Source organism: Ursus arctos, unplaced genomic scaffold, assembly GCF_023065955.2.
Source record: "Ursus arctos isolate Adak ecotype North America unplaced genomic scaffold, UrsArc2.0 scaffold_11, whole genome shotgun sequence".
In the NCBI taxonomy this organism is placed as follows: domain Eukaryota; kingdom Metazoa; phylum Chordata; class Mammalia; order Carnivora; family Ursidae; genus Ursus; species Ursus arctos.
This window is the reverse complement of record NW_026622775.1, coordinates 46,332,371-46,356,996: the sequence shown is the minus strand read 5'-3', so window position 1 is coordinate 46,356,996 and position 24,626 is coordinate 46,332,371. Positions and strand designations below refer to the sequence as shown.

The 24,626-nt window shown below is 39.7% G+C and overlaps 1 protein-coding gene across 6 annotated transcripts in view; it reads right to left on the bottom strand.

Annotated features, from left to right (window-relative positions):
* Positions 1-24,626, bottom strand: part of FNIP2 (folliculin interacting protein 2) — a 132,628-nt gene that overhangs the window by 40,508 nt on the left and 67,494 nt on the right. For 3 of the 6 annotated variants that reach the window (XM_026499566.4, XM_044384400.3, XM_026499564.4), the window contains exons 3-9: positions 24,086-24,223; positions 21,587-21,687; positions 21,413-21,484; positions 19,524-19,624; positions 19,261-19,350; positions 17,632-17,703; positions 3,339-3,468 (exon numbers count right to left, since the gene is read on the bottom strand). In XM_026499566.4, coding sequence (XP_026355351.3) covers positions 3,339-3,468; positions 17,632-17,703; positions 19,261-19,350; positions 19,524-19,624; positions 21,413-21,484; positions 21,587-21,687; positions 24,086-24,223 — 704 coding nt within the window. The remainder of the gene's footprint in view (positions 1-3,338; positions 3,469-17,631; positions 17,704-19,260; positions 19,351-19,523; positions 19,625-21,412; positions 21,485-21,586; positions 21,688-24,085; positions 24,224-24,626) is intronic. The other 3 variants (XM_026499567.4, XM_048212156.2, XM_026499565.4) reach the window with 1 other exon arrangement.

Below are 24,626 nucleotides of genomic sequence, written 5' to 3'. Positions count from 1 at the left end.
GGCGTAGTGATCAATTCAAAATGTCAGCTGCACTGACGTTCTCTATGTGTCAGCTTCATGGGCATGAGACCCCACTCACACAGAGTCCCTTTCCCGGATGGGCTCTAAGGCCTGATTTAATGTTTTGCGGTTGCCATCTTGAATTCTTAGTAATTTTATCTTTGAGCCTGTATTCTAGAAGTGAAGTCTGATGGGACAATGAAGCATGTGAATGAGCAGTGAAGACACCGGGCTGCAGAGTGCACAGCGGGCTCAGGCCTAAGGGCATATAACCCAGACGCTGAGCCACTGGCTGGGCAGCCAGGCACACACCCACATGTCTGAAAAGTCCAGGGTGCCAGGAGGCCCCAAGGCGGTAAACCTGGGACCTGAGCCCAGACTGGTGGCTGTGACAGCAGCAGCAGAAGCAGCAGCGACCACAGCCATGGGAGAGAGGAAGGACTTGGGTAGTGCCGTGACCCATGGTGTGAGGCCAGCTTACCCATTCATCATTGGAACCTGTCCCTATAGAGTGTGCACAAACATTTAATTCTCTGACCCAAGCCCCAAGATAGTAAATTATCACAAAGAGACTACAGTAGACATTGCGCTAAAGCATATTCAGGAATAATCAGAATTCTTCAGTTTTATCAAAATTTCCAGTTTTGAAAACTATTGCAACATTGCAAAGTAAGTATCTACAGGCATAGAAACAAATTAAATGTAAAGCTTGTTGCACTGGACAGAAAAAAAACCCCACTATTTTCATATGAAGCTTCAGATAAACAAATTATTAATAAGGAAGCCCACTTTAAAATTAATTTTCCTTTTAATTCAAGATGCAGTGATAGAATGCAAAAACAGGCATTTTGAATTATATACAACTCATGAAGACACTTTCAGTTGTTTTTAAGACCTCCATAAGTTACAGAAAATGTCAGAGGAGACATTAAAATAACTTTGTATAAATTTACATTTAAAATTAAATTCAGTCTTAAACAAAATGGATTTGTGTGAAGAATTAAATCTTTTTAGAAAAACTGTTCCATAAGAATCATCAGATCTAGATGTACCGAAATTTATATTTTGAAAGTTTATCAGAAACTTAATCCAATGTTTTCATAACCCATAAAGTTTCAGTAACAGTTATATCAGCAGAAAGATCTTTCTCAAAAAATTGTCAAAAATTACTTGCCATCTTGCATTTGCCAAGAGTGATTAACGCTGCTTTCAATTATATCAACTGAAAGCAAAGTTGCTAAAAAGTATAAATTTTGATAACCTAACAAATGAAGATAGAAAAGTGTGCCAGAGAAGTCTTGATGAATCAAAATATAGCATTATTATTTATTATATTATGTAAAAATATGATACCAAAATATTATTTCTTGCAATTTGTAAGTTTATATTTAATTCATATTTCACTACTCCTATTACATTTTGTAGTAAAATTTTTTAAAAGAAAAGCTTTACATTTTAGTACCTTTAACAGCCCTTTTCCCCACTTTTTGAACAAAGGGGCTCTGCATTTTCATTTTTGAACCAAAGGTATTTATTTTAGGTGTAAGTTTAGTAGAGATTCATTAGTTCCCAAAGCCAGATCTCAATTCAAATTAGAGTTCTGAAGAATTTTCAGAGGAGTGGGCTGAAGAATGCTATTCAACTTTGGATTTAAACCTGAAGGGATAGGGGGAGCATGGGTGGTTTGGTCGGTTAAGTGTCTGCCTTTGGCTCAGGTCACGATCCCAGGATCCCGGGATCCAGCCCCACATCGAGCCCCACATCAGGCTCTCTGCTCAGTGCGGAGCCTGCTTCTCCCACTTGCTCTGCCTACTTGTGGCTGCTCTTTCTGTCAAATAAATAAATAAATAAATAATCTTAAAAAAAACAAAAAACAAAAACCTGAAGGGATGGAAAAACATTTTTAGTAAAGAGATGTCTAAAGGGGAAGGCTTCTACAACCCATCATTCTCTTCAATCACAGAAGCTGTTGTAAGGACAGTGAGGATGGTGGGATGCCTTCTCCTGACAACTGCAGTGATGGCAATCATAATGATGGCAATAATTGTAAATAAGTCCTACTGGCCAATATTTTCTTTACTATATCTTGTCTTACCTTGGCCTGACTTGCTGTATGTCATTTAACTTTCCCAACAACACTGTGAGGCTGGTACTAGTACGATGATAATGCGGACGAGGAAGCAACACTTTGCATGCAGATTAATTCGCTGTCATGTACACCCTAGTGAACGGCAGAGCTAGGACCTGTCCTCACACCGAATTCTGAGCTCTTAACCATTCCACTCAAAGCCCACCAACCACAAAGCAGTTCCTCGGTGAGTGAAGCAGCTCTATTTTTTTCTTGTTGTCGAGCTTGCTAGGACTGTGAGAACAACAGGAGAGAGGCAAGCATCCTGACATGTGCTACACACAGGCCCTGACCCTCGTCTCTTGGCTTGCCCTTTAAGCACCATCTCTCCCATGAAGGGGTCTCCAATTCCCCGCCTGACCACCAGCAAGTGTTCTCTCCCTCCTCTGAATCCCAAAGCACTCGATGCCCCGCCTACGGCATTTGTAGTTCAACATCTTTGCGCTGTTGTTTATGTGTATATGCTCTTCCCCTAGTCAATAAACTATACTAATGGTCCACAGATGCAGGTGTATATCTGAGTCATCTTTACACCCTCACAGACCCCTACACACAGTGATTACTAGCAGACTCATTAAATCAAACAACTGACATGTAAATCTTTATAGATACGACCTATGTTAATTCCCTTTTAAGGTTTTGGGTTATAGGGAGAAGGAGGTGGAAGCTACTGATGTAACATCATAATAAGCCAAAACGTATGTTTTCTAAAACAAGTAAACTTTAAATCTAAAATTCAACTGCAATGAAGGAAGAATATACCTCGATGCCATCTTTATAATCAGATTCATGACCATTTCACATTTAAGAATTTAAGTTTTCTGAAAACAGTATGTCACAATTCTTGAGTTCGTATGTTTTCAAAGACCGCATTGGTGTCACAGTAAGCCAAGGAAGGGATTTATTCCACCCTTCTAACTCACGAGAGCTACAACTGGAAGGGAGCCAATTCAAAGAGGGACCATACTCATTTTAAATTAACACCAAGTCTCGCTCACGGCTCATGTTTCCCAGTGTCTTCCAAACCAGACTGGTTTTCAGCTTTTATATTTACTGTTTATAAAACTTCTAACTTACTCATTTTCAGCCTAAGCTGAAGCTAATCCAGCTGTTTTAGTTCTTTTTCCACTAGCAACAGGTGAGCGCTGCCAGTTTGTTCAAGCGGTCTACAACTAGTACCTTTCTCAGCAAGAACAAGCTTGCAACTCACCTCCTTGGAATGATGCCATTTTCCAAACTGGTTGTCTGACTTCGAAGCCAGCGGCGCTGGTAACTGCTGGAAGAGGATGTAGAGGAGCTTGGAGATGGAAAAGGTGTAATCAAAAGGCTGCTTAGTGAGGCTATAAGGAAGAAAAGTTGAAAATTTAAAGTTGAGGTAAATGAATCCTCATGTAGCTACACAAAATCATATGTGCCAAGTGACCTAAATTTTCAGGTTCTACCAGTCACATCCAGCAGGGGGAGACTCTAACTTCTCTCTTACTAAGACTTCTGTACCGCAAAGAAAACTCCTTTAAGAAGGAAAATAAATTTTAAAATAGGGATTACAGACTACCAAACACACCAATTATCAGGCCCTATATTTCAAAGGCAGCATAATTATTAGTCACTTAACCAGAATGCAGATTTCTGATAAAAATAGTCCACATAGCATAACTGTTTATATTGCTACCTGATAACTAATGTTACACACGATGTTTATTTACATGTCCTCTTAACTACTTCTTCACTCCTATTTTGAAGTGAAATCTAGGCAAGTAAGTAGTTTCTTCACAGAGCATCCCCTCTCCTATTGCCTATCTCCAAATACACAATACTTATCCTCCTTCCCTCCACCAACCAGCTCCCCCACTAACCCATCACCACTCCCCTTGGCTGCGAAAAAGCAACCTCTAGTCTTAAATGTATTTTCTGCTTGGATTACTTACTTGCCTCGGGGCCTCTCTCTGCTTCTTTTTGCTATATAGGATTAGATGCCTACAGCCCAGACTTCTCTAACAGGCAGGGAAGGACTGGTCCCTTTCAGGGTAGGCAAAGGAATTCTTACAAATCAGAGCTGCTTGATGGATGTCCACTAGTTTGGAAGAATGAAAGAAGAGATAGACTATTTTCCTTTTACTTTCCTCAGGCTAAGGCATTAGACACTGAAATGTCATTCAGTCCAGTGGAAAAGGAAATGAGGTGCTATGAAAAGCTGGTCAGTGTTTTCAGAGGCAAATCACAGACAAAGGAAATTGATTTCAGCACACATAGTATACTATGCTCATGGATATCACGTGAAAAGGCATTTCCCCATATGAAGTTTTACATTTTAATTTACACTTTTATAGGTAGATGTACATTACATGACTCCTTGACCTGATTTCTTAAATACTACAAGAATTACTTGGCTGTTAGTCAATACTCAATAAGCAAATGCTGGAGTGTGTACAATGTGCCAGGTGTGCCAGGCAACTGGGTTGCAGTGGTGGACAAGTCAGACATATATTTGCCTGCACGGAGCTTCAAGTCTACATGAACAGCAGTGAACTTGCCAGGCTACAAAATCAGATGTAGAATGGCTCAAGGTTCTTTCCGCAACAGAGGTATACCGAGATACTTTTCTTCTAATCTAGTCAACACTTGTAACAAGTTTGTTTGGTAGATCTAAATCATCTTTGTATCCCTTGTATCCAGGACAGCCCCCTGGATAATTTATTAAAGCAATTAATAAATTCTTAGTGAATGTATGGCACTTCTTCACTACAGTATTGCCCAGTTATGGCTGGCACCAACAGTCTGCCTCTGTTCTGACCTGGTTTCACCCTTTGAAGCTGGACTTAAATCTCCAAAATCAAATCCATATTTGAATTATCAGTGGTGGGTAACTTTACTGAGAATTTTGAAGGGAGACAGAGTAGAGTTTTACTTAATAAAAAGTGCCAATCAGACATTTGTGCCCCACCCCCAAGCTCTAAAAGTCCCCTATAAGGTACATAAGCTCCTCATTCCCTATTCCTAAATCTTCAGGGTCCCCTGTCTCTCTTCCTATCTTACACTGATCAAGTCAACTTCTTGTCAGGTGGACGACAGGTAGTACTTGTATTATAAACATTTTTTCCCTGTCACAGAAGCAAGATGGAAATGACTCTGAGGGCCAAATCTATTCTGGAAATTGTATGTATTGCTATATAATTCAGTTTAGCAAACTGAGTGAAAGCCCAGGCTCCCGGTTCAAATCCTATCTCTGCCCCTCACCAGTTGTAATACCTGGGCAGTTTCTTAACCTGTCAGCTTTCTCATCTGTAAAATGAGGACAGTAAAGTATCACATCTCAGTATTTTTCATGAGAACTGCAATCTGCTAGTGAGTTGTGAATTACTTAGTGAACTGACACCAATAGTTAAAAGAAAACAAGAGTATATTGCAATGCTAATATTAACTGATGAAACTTGTTATACATAAAGATGTTTGTTGCTGAATCATAACATAAAATGCATTAGCATGAACTGCAGACAAAAGAAAAGTTTGAGAAGTACTGACCTATTTCATAAGGTTTCTGCGAGGATTAAACAAATCAATACACTTAGTCCAGTGCCCTACACAATAAATGCTGGCTATTTACTCCCTCTGATAATTCCTGAACAGGAAAGCTAAGTAACACATTCCAGAGTACTAAAAGGTTATTGGTTCTGATTAGTTATCATAAAACCACCTAGGACTTGTAATAGACACATGAAAGGGAAAGGAAAAAATTAAAATAATAAAATAACAGAAAGAATATTCTTTTTTTTCATTATAAAATTCTGAATAAAAATTTGTAACGTATACAAATGAAATATTAAGCTAAAAGTGTTGGCTTAAAGGAAACAGTCAGAAAAACTAAGAGGCAGCCCACGGAATGGGAGAATATATTTGCAAATGACACTACAGATAAAGGACTGGTATCCAAGATCTACAAAGAACTTCTCAAACTCAATACACGAGAAACAAATAAACAAATCAAAAAATGGGCAGAAGATATGAACAGACACTTTTCCAATGAAGACATACAAATGGCTAACAGACACATGAAAAAATGTTTTCAAAATCATTAGCCATCAAGGAAATTTAAATCAAAACCACATTGAGATACCACCTTACGCCAGTTAGAATGGCAAAAATAGACAAGGCAAGAAACAACAATTGTTGGAGAGGATGTGGAGAAAGGGGATCCCTCCTACATTGTTGGTGGGAATGCAAGTTGGTACAGCCACTCTGGAAAACAGTGTGGAGGTCCCTTAAAAAGTTAAAAATTGAGCTACCCTATGATCCAGCCATTGCACTACTGGGTGTTTACCCCAAAGATACAGACGTAGTGAAGAGAAGGGCCATATGCACCCCAATGTTCATAGCAGCAATGTCCACAATAGCTAAATCGTGGAAGGAGCCGAGATGCCCTTCAACAGATGACTGGATTAAGAAGTTGTGGTCCATATATACAATGGAATATTACTCAGCTATCAGAAAGAACGATTTCTCAACATTTGCTGCAACATGGACGGCACTGGAGGAGATAATGCTAAGTGAAATAAGTCAAGCAGAGAAAGACAACTATCATATGATTTCTCTCATCTATGGAACATAAGAACTAGGATGATCGGTAGGGGAAGAAAGGGATAAAGAAAGGGGGGGTAATCAGAAGGGGGAATGAAACATGAGAGACTGTGGACTATGAGAAACAAACTGAGGGCCTCAGAGGGGAGGGGGGTGGGGGAATGGGATAGACTGGTGATGGGTAGTAAGGAGGGCACGTATTGCATGGTGCACTGGGTGTTATACACAACTAATGAATCATCGAGCCTTACATCGGAATCCGGGGATGTACTGTATGGTGACTAACATAATATAAAAAAAAAAAAAAAAAAAAAGTGCTGGCTTAGGGCTACCCAGCATTTCCTTATCAAAAATATTTTAATATTATTTAATACGATTTTTACATTAAAGTATTGTGGTATATCATTGTCATGTCATTGTGAGGAGGCCCCTTATTTCCTCTCCAACCCTATCTTACACCACTCTCCCCTTACTATATTCCAGCCTTCTCTCTATTCCTTATACACAAAGCTCCAAAGCCTGTTTCCACTCTAGGTCTCTGCACTAGCTGTTCCAATGACAAAAATGCTCTGCACTCTGATCTTCACGGAGCAGGTTACCAAACAGCAATCCAGTCAGATGAAAACTTCACCTTCTTGGAGAGACCTTCCATGAGCACCTCCTATGTTTTACTTTCCTCAGTGATACATGCTTACCTACATTTTACTGCCTGTGATCTGTGTTTCCTTTATTGAATATAAACTCCACGAGATCAGGGATCATGTCTATTTGATCACTGGTCTATCCCCATATCCTACGAAAATGCCTGGCACATAAAATCCTCAAGAAATACTGCTGCAGGAAGAGTGAGCGAACAATTATGCAAAGGACAATGATGTCTGTCTCAATCGATAATTACGACAGAAACGAAGCATTAGAGAAACAAATTTCTAGAGAGAATTCCAAGTCTGAATTTATCGAAGGTCTCCTATGGTCAAAGCTGTATACACAGCACTTGGATTTTCTCTTTTTCCTCCTACCTTCATTTTTAAAAATTCGTTTTTGTTGTTTGTTTTGTTTTGTTTTGTTTTGTGGGGGTGGTGGTGGTGGTGGATAGCGGTGGACCGGCTCTGAACCTGAACACGTTTTCTTTCTGTTTGACACAGAGGGTACTACATCCAGAAGACAGGAATGATCTTTTTTACTGTAACACTGACAGTACTTCCCTTACAGTTTCTGCTTATTTAAACACTTAAAAAGTATAAAGTTCCTTAAAGGTTAGCAGTTATATTTCTCAACAACAGAAGTATTTAAAAAGGTCAATTAATAGAGCTGTGACTATTGACTGATAGGAAAATGCCATTTTTAATAAATGGAATACATTAATAGGCAAATAAAATTTTAGTTAATACATTGTAGTTACCAAATCACAGAGTGATTTTGAGACCAGAAAGGGTCCTCAAAAGCATCCCAAGGAACTTCAAGTTTTAACACAATTCCTACAAAGTCCTCACCATCATGATTTCAAAACACCTTTATTTTCTCTAAACGGACTTTATTTTTTTAGAGTACTTTTAGGTTGACAGCAAAGCTGAGTGGAAGGTACAGAGATTTCCCTCCATGTAGCCCCTGCTCTCACATACAGAGAGCTTCCGCACCATCAGCGTCACTCACCAGAGTGGTGTACTTGTTACAACTGATGAACCTACACTGAAACGTAATGACCACCCTTAGGGTCACTCTTAGTGTTGTACTTTCTATGAGTTTGGGCAAATGTATAATAACAGGTACCCACTACTACAGTATCAATCAAAACAGTTTCAGTTCCCTAAAATCCTCTGTATTCCAACTATTCACCCCTCCCTGCCCCTGTCCCCAACTCCTGGTGACCACTCTACAGTTCTGCCTTTTCAGAATGTCATACAGCTGAAATCATGCAGGATGGAGCCTTCTCAGATTGGCTTCTTTCACTTAGTAATATGCAATTAAGTTTCCTCCATATCTTTTTGTGGTTTGATAGCTCATTACTTTTTAGCATTGAATTATACTCCATTGAAAACACCTTAAATCTTAATTTCTTACCTGGGACATAAACTCTAGCCCAGCCTTGGTGATCAGCTCACTCTCTACATTTATTTGCCAAGTTATTTAACCTTTCTATGCCTTTTAATCCATAATCTGCAATCTAAGACAGAAGTGTCTATAGAGACTTTTGGGAAGTATAAATACTCTTGGTTCTTTGCCCCTTCATATAAATAGGAGTTTTTCTGTCTGGCTGCACAAGGGATTTTAACTGAAGTTACACTGAATTTATATTTATTTGTGAAACTTCATCTCTTTCTCCATCTCTTTATTTTTTAATTTTTTTCCTTTAAGACATAGTTTCTTCTACTTTATTTTTTTTGAACATTTTTTAAATTTAAATTCAATTAATTAACATATAATGTATTACTGGTTTCAGAGGTACAGGCCTGTGACTCATCAGTCTTCTATAATACCAGTGCTCATTACATCACATGCCCTCGCCAGTGTCCATCACCCAGTTACTCCATCCCTCCCACCCCCATCACTCCAGCAACCCTCAGTTTGTTTCCTGAGATTAAGAGTCTCTTATGGTTTGTCTCCCTCTCTGGTTTCGTCTTGTGTTATTTTTTCCTCTCTTCCCCTATGATCCTCTGTTATATTTCTTAAGTTCCACAGATCAGTGAGGTCATATGATAATTGTCTTTCTCTGATTGATTTATTTTTGCTTAGCATAATGCCCTCTAGTTGCAAGTTTTTAAATCTCTCCAGAACTGTATCACATGTTTTGTTTTTTGATTGTTTTGTTTGTTTGTTTAGAATTATTCCTAGATCCCTTACAGTTTGGGCTGCTATCTGCATTACTTTTTTATTCTAATTTTTCTTAAACGGGTAATAAGAATGCAAATGTAGAAAGGAAAAAATACTAAAGCAAAAGCTAGCAAATTTCTGAAACTGAAGAAGATACCTATCCATTCCAGGAGAATACCAAAGGTCTGACTAGAAATATGAGAATTATAATGAAATGAAGAAACTGAGCTCTGTCCAAGCTACATTACAGACTGCCAACTTCATATATAGAAAGCAAGGCAAAACCCAAAGTAAAGATTTGACAGTAATGATACAATAAGACATTTTTATATTGGGACAGTTTCTTACATAGACTGTGGAAAGAAGAATAAGCCAAAAAAAGTGCTAGTCCCTAGTGATCCTTGCCCCACACACCACAAAGGACCATACTGACACAAAAGAGATCAGATGCCCGCTCCACGATTTGTAGGAGACCCTGGTGCTGGGGAGCCAGTTGTAGACTATAGCTAAGCGGTCTTCTGTTCTGCACCTCAGTCTCAGGTGGGCTGGCCAGAAGGATCCAAATCTTATCTGAACCTTGGAGATGATGAGAAACTGTTTCATGACAACTTCCCAGGGGAGACAGAGAAGTGAGTGGGGGATGACCTCCCAGCAGCTCCTTAGAGGCCTCCCATTCTTTTGTGTTCTCTGAGAAGTACGAGTTGTACTACCAAGACTCAGATAAGCTGAGTTCAAGCCTTACCCTATATGTGTACACGCAAGGTCAACAGGACGCCATGGCCAGACAGCAAACAAAGCAGTACCCTCCTGGACTCTCGCCCCTCATTACAAAGCACTGTAGCAGTTAAGTCAATAAAGAATTCAGATACAAACAGGATGTCAATTTGCATCATTCAATGGTGACCCGAGTTGCAATAAACAGTGTGACTCCATGTTTTCATGTTTAACTGCTGATACCTTTTCAGCTTCTCCCCCCCAACTCCCTTCCCTTTCTGTCTTCCATCTGGGCAAGGTGATGAGAAAGCCCAGGCTCTCCCCTTTGGAACCAGTGGGAAGTTCAGCCATGTGTGGAAGCCCTCACCCTGGCCCTACACCCCAACCACCATAAAAAACCCAAGATCATCTCCCTTCCCTTTCTCTCATTTGCTGACCAGCTTAGGAAGCCCACCCTGCTCTCACCAGAAAGCCATTATGTGAATGATAGATATTTTCATATCCTCTTGGCATGTGTGTGGTGTCATGAGTCTTGACATGCAAACTGTATTTTGAGTGGGGTCCATTCTGTACCTATATATGGCCAAAACACGTACTATTCGAATACTATGATGATGCGTATTCTCACGCTGAAGGTTCATTTTAAAATACCTGAATAAAGAGGCCCCTGGATGGCTCAGTCGGTTAAGCATCTGACTTCGGCTCAGGTCATGGCTCAGGTCATGATGTCGGGGTCTTGGGATCTAGCCCTGCGTTGTCAGGCCCCCGGCTCAGTGGGGAGTCTCTGCTTTCCCTCTCCTGCTGCCCCTCCCGCCATTTATGTGTGCTGATGCTCTCTCAAATAAATCAAATCTTAAAAAAATAAAAATAAAAAAACACTTCAATAAAAGTATCTGAAAGTACATTACTGAAGTTTTTCTCATATTGATCTTCTGTTTATTTTACTACTTTTAAGAACAGAGGAAATGCAGTTGCTCAGTGAATGAGGAAATTATTTTTCTTGTCAATGATTTGAACATTTTGATGAGGAAGAGAATTGAAGCCTAAATTAGGGTGATGGATTAACAAGGCTCAGCGGCTCTGGTCTCAATTCTGGCCCTCCAAACCTTATTCTACTCATGCACGCGGACTTCCAGATTCTGGCTCCTGTTGCAATCCATCTCTTCAGAGCCTGTTTCCTGTTTCTAAATTACAGCTGACTACTCACAGCTAAAGGACTTACAGACACATCTAACTGAAGAATTATCTCAGTATCTGTCTCCCTGGACTGGCCTCTGCTTTCCCTGTACTAGTTAGTGCCATTATCCTCCGCTTGTTTACCTGAGTCAGAAAGTGTAGACGCACCCTTGGTTCCTCCTGCCTTCTCCACATCCGGTGCCCCCTTAGTCACCAAGCCTTGCCAATCCTACCTCCTAGCATGGCTGAAACCTTCCTTCCCTTCTCCCAAGACCTTACTCAAAAATTTTTAATGGTAACCATTAAAAGAACCACCCCTGAAAAAATAATTAATCTTCTAGGTTAACATATGCATACAGCACACATTATAAAATATCCAAAAGAGAATACGATGAAAATGCATTTCCCCTTCTTCCTTGTCCCAGCTTGCATCCCTTCCATAGACATTATGAATATACTTTTCTATCTTTGTATGTAGGAAGAGGGCTTGTATACGTCTTTGTTTTGATGGTTTACTGAAACACACTGTTGATACACTTTCTTCTTCCACTTAAAAAGACATCTAAGAGAACTTCTCTATTTCAAGGCACGCTGAGCTGCCCCGAATCTTTTAACCACCATGTGGTATTACTTTCCTGGAAAGTATAAAATTTCACCAATACCTAGTGATGAACATTAAGGCTGCTTCCAATCTTTTTTAAACATCTCATCCTGTCTCCTTCTAGTCCTCATCTTCCAGAATGATATCAGAAACACAGTTCTTGGGGTGCCTAGGTAGCTTAGTCGGTTAACCGTCTGCCTTCAGCTCGGGTTATGATCCCAGGGTCCTGGGATCAAGCCCCACAATGGTGGCTCCTTGCTCAGTGGGGAACCTGCTTCTCGCTCTCCCTCTCCCTCTGCCTGCCACTCCCCCTGCTTGTGCTCTCTCTCTTTCTATTAAGTAAGTAAATAAAATCTTTAAAAAAAAAAAGAAAAGAAAAGAAAAATCATTCTCAAACCTGTTTATAGGAAAAAGCCCATGAATATGAATATTAAATTTTAAATAAAAATGTTATGTATTTCTCACATCCTTACTACATTCCAAAAATTCAGAAAGTAAGGCAAATACCTTTAAGTAAACTGCTGGTCTTATAAGGAAAAAACATTATAAGCTTATGATTTACTTTGTTCCTTTACTAAAGAAGCTTCTTTTAAAAATTCTAGTTAAGGCAGTAAAGAAGTTAGATACTCTTTTTTTTAAAAAATATTTATCTATTTGAGAGCGAGTGAGCAAACGCGAGTGGAGGGAGGGCAGAGGGAGAGGGAAAGAATCTCCAACAGACTCCCCGCTGCTTATGGAGACTGATGTGGGGCTCAATCCCAAGACCCATGAGATCATGACCTGAGGACACCTAACTGACTGAGTCACCTGGGTACCCCCCCTTTTTTTAGTAAGTTAAATATTCTTGTTATTGCTTTAATTCTTATTCTTTCTGTATGTTATAAGCTTATAAAGAGGCACTGGAGTACTTAATATGAAAAGTAAAATACATTAAGACACAGATCAGAATTAAGTTTTGATTTCCTGTCTGTTATTACAAAAAGCTACTGGGTAACTTAGAAAAAAAAAGTTGCATATTTTTCAAAGAATGCTATTCCAAAAAAGGGAAGAGAAAAAAAATGGACTGTTTTTCAAAATTTTATGCTAAATCAGATTTTATACTAGCTACATACATACTCTCTCTCTCTCACAACATATACACACACACACACAGAGTGGTGGGAAGCCCCCAAAATTTGGGAAAACTATATTGAAAAAAAGTTAATGGAAAAAAACCAAAGCCCCTTCAGCCCCTGCTAAATTAGAAAGCATCCCCATTAATGTATTTTAGCAATGGATACATTGGTCCAGCTTTTTCTGGAGCACAGTTTGTGAAGTACCACATGGATCTCAAAAATAGAGCCAATTATGCTATATCCCTTAGCTGCCCCTGCTAATAAGATTAAATCCAAACTCCTTTTTTTTTTTTTTTAAAGATTGTATTTATTTATTTGACAGAGAGACAGCCAGCGAGAGAGGGAACACAAGCAGGGGGAGTGGGAGAGGAAGAAGCAGGCTCCCAGCAGAGGAGCCTGATGCGGGGCTCGATCCCAGAACGCGGGGATCACACCCTGAGCCCAAGGCAGACGCTTAACAACTGCACTACCCAGGCGTTCCTAAATCCAAACTTCTTATCATGGGACCGGTGCAAAATTAGCCTTTCATAACCAGTCTTACCTGCTGACATTCCCAGCGCCATGTTCCAGTCCTGCCAACGTTCAAACATTCTAACAGTATACTTACCTTAAGGATCCACACCCTTGCACAAACTATTTTCAGAAATGCTCTTTTCCTAAACTCCGGTGAAGTTTTTTATTACCTTCAAGGTGTCACTCAAGTGAAGTTACCTGTTCTATGAGGCCATCACCCTGAATTCCCAGGTAAAGTTACTTAATGTTCCTCTTTGTTCCCATAGTATCTTATGAGGTAGTACTCATCAGAGTGGATTTTAACTCTTGGTTTACACGAACTCTTCCTGAGGGCAGGTGCTATAGTCTACGCTTCTTCAAAAACACCCAAATTCTGGCAGAGTCCTACAATACGGTGGGCTAAAAACTGCTATCCAATAAATGTGGCTTGAAGACTGGCTAGTTAGAAATCAGTGCTACCCTTCTAACTCCTTCCTTAATTTCAAATGTATCAAATTGGTCTTACTCTGGAAACCACCAAAATAATTCAGTTTTCTAACAACAGAGTAAATCCCTTTGGGAATTCAAAACTCTATGGCTCTTTGTATTCGCAGGGCATACTCTGCACAGAACAAGTTTGCTGCTGAACGTGACACAGCTCTTACATCCACTCCCTCCTTTCAAGTTGCCTGCAGAAGGGGCTAGGTAAGGAAGGCACTGGTGGGATAGGACAAAGAACCTCAGGTTTCTTTTGGATGGGGAACTGTAAACTCTCCTTTAAAATTCCTTTTTATCCTAGTACAAGTTTCTCTGTATAAACAATGATTTAAAAACAAACAAACAAACAAAAAAAGCTTTTCTCAAGTTACTTCTCTACTGGACTATTGTGGGGGAAGAACCTTAAATTATTCTTCAGACCTGACTTGAGATAATCCGAATTTTGGGCAGTATTCACGAAGCCTTTGCAAGGTGAAATGGTGTGAACACTAATTTCAGAGATTCTACTGGACTGGCACATATACCTACAAAAACTCCCCCACCTCAAAAGGTGCTGACCTCGGGGCACCCGGGTGGCACAGTCGGTTAAGCACCGATTTTGGCTCAGGTCGTGATCTCAGGATCATAAGATCAAGCCCCACATCAGGCTCCGCAATCACCACGGAGTCTCCTTAAGACTCTCTTCCCCCTTCCTCTGCCCCTCCCCTCCGTGCTCTCCCTCTCTAAAATAAATAAATCAATCTTGAAAAATAATGGTGCTGACCTAGTAACTTTGGGACAGAGTAGACATCTTTAAGACTAAAGGTAAAAGGAACTGAATATAAGTCTATACTCTAGTTAATAAAGTTGTTTCTTTCATGGGTACGGGTTAACAATTCCAACGCTGCTACATACATACACTGAAATGAAACAAGATTAATCAAGTGGATGGCAGACAGTGAAACTCCCTACTCACCGCTGGAGTAGGGAGTTTCACATAAGCAAGGGGAGGAAGGCAGAAAGATCTATGTGGTAATGGCTATGGATAATGGAGGTATCAGTATAAATTCATATTTAACCTAACATACACACATATGTTACACATAGCAATATTATAATATATGTAAATAGTTAGCATAAACTCTAATTTTTTTGCTTGTCAGCTGACAGGGCCTCTAAGAAAATGACATTCCAGTAGCAACAAGCATATCTAATATCTAGATCTTAGAATCTAATACCGTTCTCCAATGAAAGAACAGGGCTCCATGGAGCAATGGCTGATTCTACGACTGGGGTAGGAGATATATAAGACAATGTGCAAGTCTGAAGCATCTTACAGGGTCAAAAGGTAAGGAAGTATTAAAAACACATACATCCATACCCATGCTGATAGGGGTATGTTAAAGAAACACAGAAGCCAGCGAAAAGAGCTCCATGGCTTCCATGGCCAAAGCTGGAACCACTTCAGCACTACTGACTGAATCAATGAATGAACAGATGAGGGGAAAGAGATGAGTCCCCCATGCAGAAGAATTCCAAATAGTTTATGTAGGTACAGATACTCTGCTTCAAGGAAGGTGAGCAAAACTCTCCCACTCCTTAGGTGTGGACTATGCATAGTGATTTCCTTCCTAAGTTACAGTAAAGGGGAAATAAAGAGTAACTTTACAGTGGAGAAACCTGACAAACACATTTACCCTGATATGATGTGATGGAAATGGCACTTCACCTCTGGGATCTTTCTTCAAAAAACCCATAACCCTAGTAATCATGTGAAAAACATCAAATGAATTTGAATAGGGGCATTCTACAAAATACCTGGACACTATTCCTCATAACTGTTAAGGTCATCAAAAATAAAGTCTGAGAAAATCGAGTGGAGCCCTAAAGAAATATGATAACTAAATATACTATGGTCCTGGAACAGAAAAAAGACATTAGATAAAAACTAAGGAAATAAATAAGATTATGGACTTTAGGTAATAATAATACATCAATATTGATTTGTGAGCTATAACAAATGCACCATACTAATGTAAGATGTTAGTAATAGGGCAAACTATGTGCAGGTTATATGGGAATTCCTGTATTCATCTTGACGTTTCTGTAAATCTGAAACTGTTTTAAAAAATAAAATACATTTTTAAAAAAATTCTCCCATCTCTCAACTCTTTAGACGCAAAGCTGAAAATTATAGAAAAAAGGAATAAGCATGTTTTTAATTTCTCTACATCTCTTGCTAACTCAGTTCAAACACCTGAAGTCCCTATTCTGTTTCAGGATGAGGACCTTGGTCCCTGCAATGGAAGGTGGGTAGAAGAAGAGATCTTAAGAGAATTAACTACAGTAAGGACATAAAGAGGATTTAGATTTTATCAACAAACTGCTGAACCCTCTCAGGGGTGTAAAGCTCACACTGGTCTTTACTGGGATTTTAGAACAGTGCCCAGACAGGAGCGGAAGGCATGTGAATGTGAACACATCTACCAGGAGAACAAGGGGAGCAAAATGCCCCGCAGGAGCACCTGCAGCCCTCTCCATCTCTGCCCCCTTTCTCCTGACAAGAGAACTGGGAGACTCAAAGTATAGACTGCTGGGAACAGACGCCAAACTATCAAAGAAAGATAGTGTTCTCCCACTCTTGTAATTCACACTGGTATCAGAGTTCTACCCCTCGACCCTTCCCTCCCACATCTACTCAGTCCCAAGTTCCTCTCATGAGAAAACATTCCGATCTGGCTGCTGACATGAATGGAAGGCTGGGAAGAAAGGCATCTGAGGCCTGGATCCAGTCCCCCACATCCAAGCACTGACCAGCTGGCTTATGTGGTAAAGGTGCCACTATCACAGGTAAAACCAGCAGGGTGCCTTAGTCTATAGTGGAAGGCAAAAGTGGCGTATGTGGTATGTGTTTATCGGGCAAAACCCAAACACCCCCAAGGCCTCCAGTTTCAGATCACTGGTTCACTACCCTTTTTCTACAGCACAGAATCTACCTCAGATCTAAACCACAAATCAAAACTCATAGCAGAGTCGTGTACAAAAGCAGAAACCAAGAGATCTTAAAAGCACTATTAGAAAAGCTGAAGGCTTGAGGGAATGAGAGAAAAGGGTATCCAAGATAAAATTCAGATCATCAGCCAGACTCTAGGACAGAAGAGAGGGTGATTGGCAGGCCCTCCCCCAGTCATGGATAGACTTACTTCCACAGACACCCTTCTTCCTCTGATTTTATATTCAATATTCAGCAGGCCAATTCCCAGAAAAACTGGCTCAAGGAAGCTTCCCTTTAAAAAGAAATTTCTCAAAGTACAAGAGTCTCCTAGGAGTTCGGTTTAGAAAAAAGCTAGTCGATTTTGCACAATCACTCCTAGATGCTGTATATCAAAGTTCTACATCTTCAGACACATGAGACTACCTTAGAATGTGGAGAAGGAAAAAACCCCAGAAGATGAGGCCTGTCTTCTATTTTCCCGCCTACCTTCCCATCATGGATGATGGTTCACTCTACCAGCTAAACCAATAAAAGGAAGTACAAATACCTGATCTAGCAATGCCGCTGTCCCGGTCTTCATTCTGTCCTCTGCTCGGCATGTCAACCGGAGTGCTGTGCGCTAAGATAAAGGCAAAAGGTAAGCATGTCACTGAAATACCCAAAGAACGAGTTTTTAAAAATGACTCCTGACTGGAGTCATTTTTACATTTCAAAGTAGGCTAGCGCTACTGATGACTGGCTTATGTTTATATAAAAATTAACCAGAAAGCAAAATTAAATATGTAGAAAATGAGTGAAAAGAAGACAAAGCCACTGCCTTTATCCTACTGTAACATAAACACTTTTTGGAGTGATGCTCATTTCTAAAACGAACTGTCATAATAAACTATTCATGCACTTGACACAATGAACAAACATTCTCAGGCAGATACTTTCGGCCACTTGCCTCATTATTAGTAATATTCAGATCGCCCTGTATTTTCAAAATGCTTTATAATCAGTTTCATTAGTAACTATAGGCAATTTTAGGAAACAGGAATACTTGAATACCATTTCGTACATTTAAAAAATGTTTCTCTTGTTTATAATCCACTCTCTTGGCAGATAAAAAAACACTTATATTCATTTTCCAATATTTCTTCCTCCACTTCTTTTCCATATACACTCAGTATTATTGTAGTTACTGAGAAAAACTCATATCCTGGCATGAATTTAAAAAAAAAAAAACCCTAAGTATTACAGACTTCTAGGAATGCTTCAGATTCATCTCAACTGTGTACTGATTGAGCGGCAGGGTAGATGGCAGGTTGCTATAGAAAGCTTTACAATGTACAAGAAGCCCAGTGCCCTGCCGGATTGTTGTATTTGCCAGCTATTTTTGAAACATGTTTATTTTCACAATTTTAAAGACAGCATACAAACATCTTATCCTCACTCTAAGTAGGTGGGAGGGTGTCAGTTTCATGGTGTTTAGCATATTTCCGGCTACAGAGAAGAACAGAATGAAGAATACCATTTGCCATAAACGTAACCTTTAATGTTAGTAGTGAAGATTCCCCACATTTGTTAATCATGCCAGACTACAACAGACATTCAACAGCTTTAGCTAGCAAGGCCAGTTAAATCTCAGAATTACCTACCCAGAGAGACCGAGATGATTATACCTGTAAAGAACCTAGAAACTATATTTAAACTACTTAAATGCTAGAGAGAGAGAGAGAAGGAGAGAGAGAGGGAGAGAGAGAAAGACAAGGAAGAAAAGAGAACGAGAAAGAGAGGTCTTCCATGCTCTTATTAGGGTGACTTTTGAAGAAACTCTGTGCAGGTAAGGATGCAGGTGAACAAATGGATAAAGGTATACCATGAGAAAGGGAAACAGTTCAGAGCAGCAGAAGAGGCCCAGGAAAATCAGAAAATATAATCCTCTTAGAAACACTAAGGGCTCATTTCAGATCAAATCAGCTTACAGTGGGGTATTAGCAAAGATATTTACAATAGAGGTTCTTCGGTGGAATTTTCAAAACACCATGAACTTGGCTGCATGTGAAACTAATATCTCAAGAGCCCCTTGGATTTCTAGAGAGGCACCAAAAAGGATTTTTTTTTCTAAGAACCTGCACAGGATTTATTATTCATATGTGTGTGGGTCACACTGTACTCAGCATTCCACACAAACCTGCAAAGAAAGAAGCACTCCGGGTGAGCCGGAGAGGTCCTCCTTCAGCTACGCCCTGCAGCAGTTTGCTGCTGCATGCCTGCAGCACACCTAGGGACAGAAACACACACGAGAGGGCAAACAAAGTACACACACAGAAATAAACACGGATTAAAGATAATGCAAAAAAAAACACACAACACAACAAACTCAAATAAAGCAAAACACACACCCACAATAGTGGTATTCAGAAAGAAAGAGCCCAGTTATGTGGTGGATTTTACCTAAGTTACTCCCAGTACGACAAGGACCCAAATTATTCTGATTTGTGTTCAGTTTTCCCAAATTAGGATCCTGGTGGATGTACTCAAAGCTGTCTTGCAAGCTAAATCCGGAGGGGAAGGAGGGGAGAGAGAGAGAGAAAAAAAAATCAAGAGACAAATAAAGCTGTTTTCTAACAAACTCTCAAACATGAGACAACTTACCAGCTGCCCAGACTTTTCTTTATAAATGAATAAAGTCTCACATCTAGCAAAGGAAACAAAACTTCAGGGGAATTTGTTGGAGGAAAAGACAAAAAAAGCTTTTTGGAGGCAGTCCAACCTATAAAACTATACAATGCTTTCCTAACAGTTTCACGTTATAAGATGGGGGGCATGGAACTCTACAGTAAATTTTGCTTTGGTGACTGACAACGAGGATACTGCTATTCGTTTCTAAATTGTGCTTTAGTAACTAATACCCAAGATGTTGCCATTCATTTCAAGGGTAATTTCACATAAACCTTCAAAATGAAATTCATCTTAACTCTTAGTTAACATCTATAAGCAATCTGGCAACTTTTTTCAGGAGGACGATATAACAGAAATTATGATTCCTCTAGGAGTTTGACTTCACGACACCTAAAAAGTTAGAGTTACTCATAAACACAAATGTGAGAGCAGATTTTAATAATTTACTTGATTTATTAGCCAGTTAAATAAATATCAAGACTTTGAGGATAATACAGCAGAATGAGGCCAAAATAATGTTTACTTAAATCTGAGCTTGATATTCCATTATAGGGAACCGGTGTAATAACTGAGTCTGAAAAAGAATATCTCACAAGAGAAAAAAACAAACAAACATCAATTCCCATACTGGCTTAAGTCATGTCAGTCCAATGTTAAATGCTTAAACAAGTTAAATTCAGGGGCGCCTGGGTGGCTTAGTCGGTTAAGCATCTGCCTTCAGCTCAGGTCATGATCCCAGGGTCCTGGGATCAAGTCCCACATCCGGTTCCTTGCTCAGTGGGGAGCCTGCTTCTCCCTCTACCCCTCCCCCCTGCTTCTGCACTCGCTCTCTCTGGAAAATGAATACACAGAAGCTTTAAAAAAAAAAAAAAGGAAAAGAAAATTTTTTTAAAAAGTTAAATTTATTATTTTGTTGAAGAGTAAGCATTCTTACTCAGTAGTACCCAAATGTACAAAGGAAAGTATTTTTAATTTCCCAATATAAAAAAGAACAGCCTTCATTTGACCCCTAAGAATACTCCTTTAATTCAGAATAACTTTCAAACTTACCAAAGTATAACAAATGTTTTGCTTTATTAAAAAATGAAGCATATGAACTATTTCTGCTTGAAAAGTTCGAAATATATGAACAAATGTACCAGAATGAGAGTTAGACACATCAGTATTCTCAGTCTACACAGAAGTGTAAAATTAGAGGAGGAAGAAAACTGAGAGGAGTGACGATCAGAATGGCGTATGGCCCAAGTACATACCAATCATGGAGGCTACACTGACGGCTAGAGACAGTGAGCACGTATGGCCCATCCTGCCATGCATATGCCCAGCAGCCTGGAAAAACCCACTACTTACTTCATTCCTTTAGAAATAAATTAACACACGAAGTAACCAACAAGTTGTGGTGTTGTTTTTTTTTTAAAGATAAAATAATGTTGGAAAATAAACAGCCATCTGTCTTTAAGGCCACCTGATAAAGTCAAAGGCCTTTTCATACTCATTATGTACAGGAAAATGGCCACTTTTAAAATCCCTTTGTTAATGTGGACTCTTCCCACTTCTCATTTCAAAAGAACTTACAGCCCTGGAAGAACTACTCTATCCAGAATAGCCACTTAAAAAAATGGGGGAGAGGGGGAAAAACAGGTATAGAACCCCACACTTACTTATTTGTACTCCCACAGAAGCTGCCCATTCTAGCAGAGAATACTTTACTAATCATCAGTTGTGGAGGAGAACTGGAAGAGAACAAAAAAAGGGGGGAGAAATGCATTTCTGATTAAGAAGCCACATCACCATTCCATTTCTCACAACTAGTAGAAAAAGCAGCTCAAACTCACCGGATATAGTGTATCTTTAAAGTGGAGCCTTTGTAACTCATTGCAACTGAGCCAAACATCATTTCCCCTAGCATATTGACATCAGAAGCTGGTCTTGTGTACTGCCACACATGAAAGAGACCACAATCAAAGTTAGTATGTGGCACAATGTGATATATAATGCAACAGAAAATAACATTTATTGACCTATGGGTCCTTCTTAAGTGAAGCAGGTAACTAAAACTGTTTCTCAAAGCAGAAACTGGTCATTTTACTCTATAACGGTGATTGGCTATTTTTTTCTCCCAAATTATTACTATGTTCATGATTTAATCTTTATGTACAACATCTCCGTACAGGATCCCAGTGTCTCAGCAGGGGTCATTCTTAATCTTGTTATGAAAAACAGAGATTTCTCATTATCACCATTTGTAAACTCTAGAGAGAAAGCTTAAGTTCTGGAAAAAAAAAAAAAACAGGGTAACTCTTCTCTTGGTACTAAAAATACATGCTGAAAAGAAACACAGTTCAGTACTATTCACCTAAATAATTAACGGTGTTGAATGAAAATGCCAATTGGCACAGGGAGGGTTTTGTGAGGGTCCAAAAGGTAACAGACGGTCTGATACTTGAAAGTTTTACCAAAAAATATTTCAAAAATATTTGACCCCATTAGCTTCTCAGCAGTCTTTCTTGTCCCTTTTGTCATTCAAAAGGGTGGCCTGAGCTACCTCCAACTTCCCCAAGTCTCATTTGCTTAACCTACTGCAGCCTATTCAAACTGCTCTAGTGATGGCCTCTGCCTTCCTGTCAAATCCAATGCACTTTCCAGTTTGCTTTCTTAAACTTTATCTCCCAAGCTAGCTGTTTTGAATCTCTTCTTTCTTAGATCACCCCTTGAACAGGGTTGTTCCTCAGAGGGCACTCCTACTCACTGTCTGTACTCTGAACCACTCTTGGGATTTTGGTTATTCTTCACATAGGAATACCTCCCACCTCTTTATCTCTAGGCCCAAACCTCTCCCTGAACTCTAGAATCCTATATCCAAATGCATTCACTTACATATCATAACAATATATTATTATATATCATATATAATATGTTACATGTAATATGTATATTATCATATACATATAATGATAATGTATTATTAGGATATATGAATGAATGCATTTGGATGTAAGATTCTAGGCAGCTATTCTAAATGCTCATGACACACTGATGAACATGACAGATATGAATATCAACCAACCTAGTGTGCCACAGGCACCACAACACAGCCTGACCAAGACAAAACCACCATCTCTCTCTGACCCAGCCCCATACTCTGCTAGTATGCTTTCCACCCAAGCAAAAACATGGGAATTGTTCTTAGCATTCTCTTCTGAACCTTTTTTTTAAGCTCCAAATACACACACACACACACACACACACACACAGATACATGCGAGTACATGCACACACTAATGCACATATACACACCTACTTAGACATGTTTCCAGAGAAGGAAAGAGAAACATAAATCTATCAGCCTTGTTTAACTAGGCTCCTCTGTTTGGTTATAGCTCACGCCAACCTCTTCTCACTACATGCAGACAGAAACCAACTGTCTTTCACATTTTTTATTAATAACTTCCACCCACCACCTCCATTTTATAATCTGCTTTTTCTTGGGGTACAAGGTCTACATGCTGATTGTAATTCTCAACTAGCTGAAAATTTCACTGTATACTGTTTTAATCACAAACTGTCTTGAGACCCAGGAGCACGGTGAAATTAAGGGCAAATGCGTGGCACAAATCCGGAACATGAAATTAACAAAGTTCTATAGACCAGTGGCTGCTGGCAATTTACCTGGCTTTGCTTTTCCAGCAACATGGAAAATTCCACGAGTCAAAAAAAAAAAAAAAATTTGCTACATCCTCCATCAGTTTACACCCTCCTGCTCCTCTTCAGTATTTATGAAATATTTATTCCCTTAAGTCTACTACACCAGTATTTTTCAATGACCCTAATCCCTATCCTCTACTGCCTTACTTACACACACACACACACACACAGCTACCAGCCCCATATCCCTTACATTCAAATTACATCTCGTTTCTTTCTTCTCCTAAACACAGTTCTCTTCATCCTGCTGGCAAGTGCTATTTTCTTAGGATGCCCATATACATTCCCAGAATCCTTAAAATTCTCATAACAAAACTGGAAAATCCATGCTTTTTAATCAGGTTCTTGCAACAAAGGAAGTAAAACAAAAGGGTTTCCCTCGTTCACAAGATTTCTTCCTCATTCAGTATGTATTATCCTGGGTCACCTGAACTCAATTATAGTTTTTATCAAGAGACAAAAACCAAAGTGTGAGAACAGCACTGACATGAAAGACTTCAGAGCACATTTGAATACTTATGCTCATGTTCCTGGAGTGGAAGCCTCAAGCAGGTGTTCTTCCCTGTGGAGAAATCACAGTAAGTGACGGCAGCCCCCGGGGGTATCGGCCATGGCAGGGACGCCTTTACCTGGTACTTTGGGAGCTGCTCCTTAGTGTGTGGTAGAGATCCCCCAGAAGAACTGTGGGAAGAGACGCTGCTGCTGCTGCCGCTGCCGCTGCCCTGACAGCACTTGGCTGACAGTTTAATAGGGACATCCTCTGTTTTCTGGGGTGACAGACAAGCAAGATAAGGTATTGCTAAGTGTATTGGGCTCCCTCAACATGCTCTTCACTGGGAATTTCTTTGTGAAATCACTCTGGTATGTTGTTCCTAACTTGCACAGAAAACCAGAAGCCTTCTTCCCCCTTCCTGATGAGGACAAAAATGTGGTTCCTGAGAGTCTGTAATACCTGGGAGGGAGGCAGGTGGAAGAAAGGTGACTGGACAGAAGATGGGGGTTATCTAGTATGACTATTCTCAAGTAATTCAACCGTTACTTATGTTTGCATTCACCTCTTGAAATTGGCAGTGAGATCTGATCTCTGTGCGGGTTACTGGAGGGTCTGTTGGTACTGTGGGGAGTCATAATCTATAAGATTATGTGGAGGAAGAAATGGCTTCAAATTTA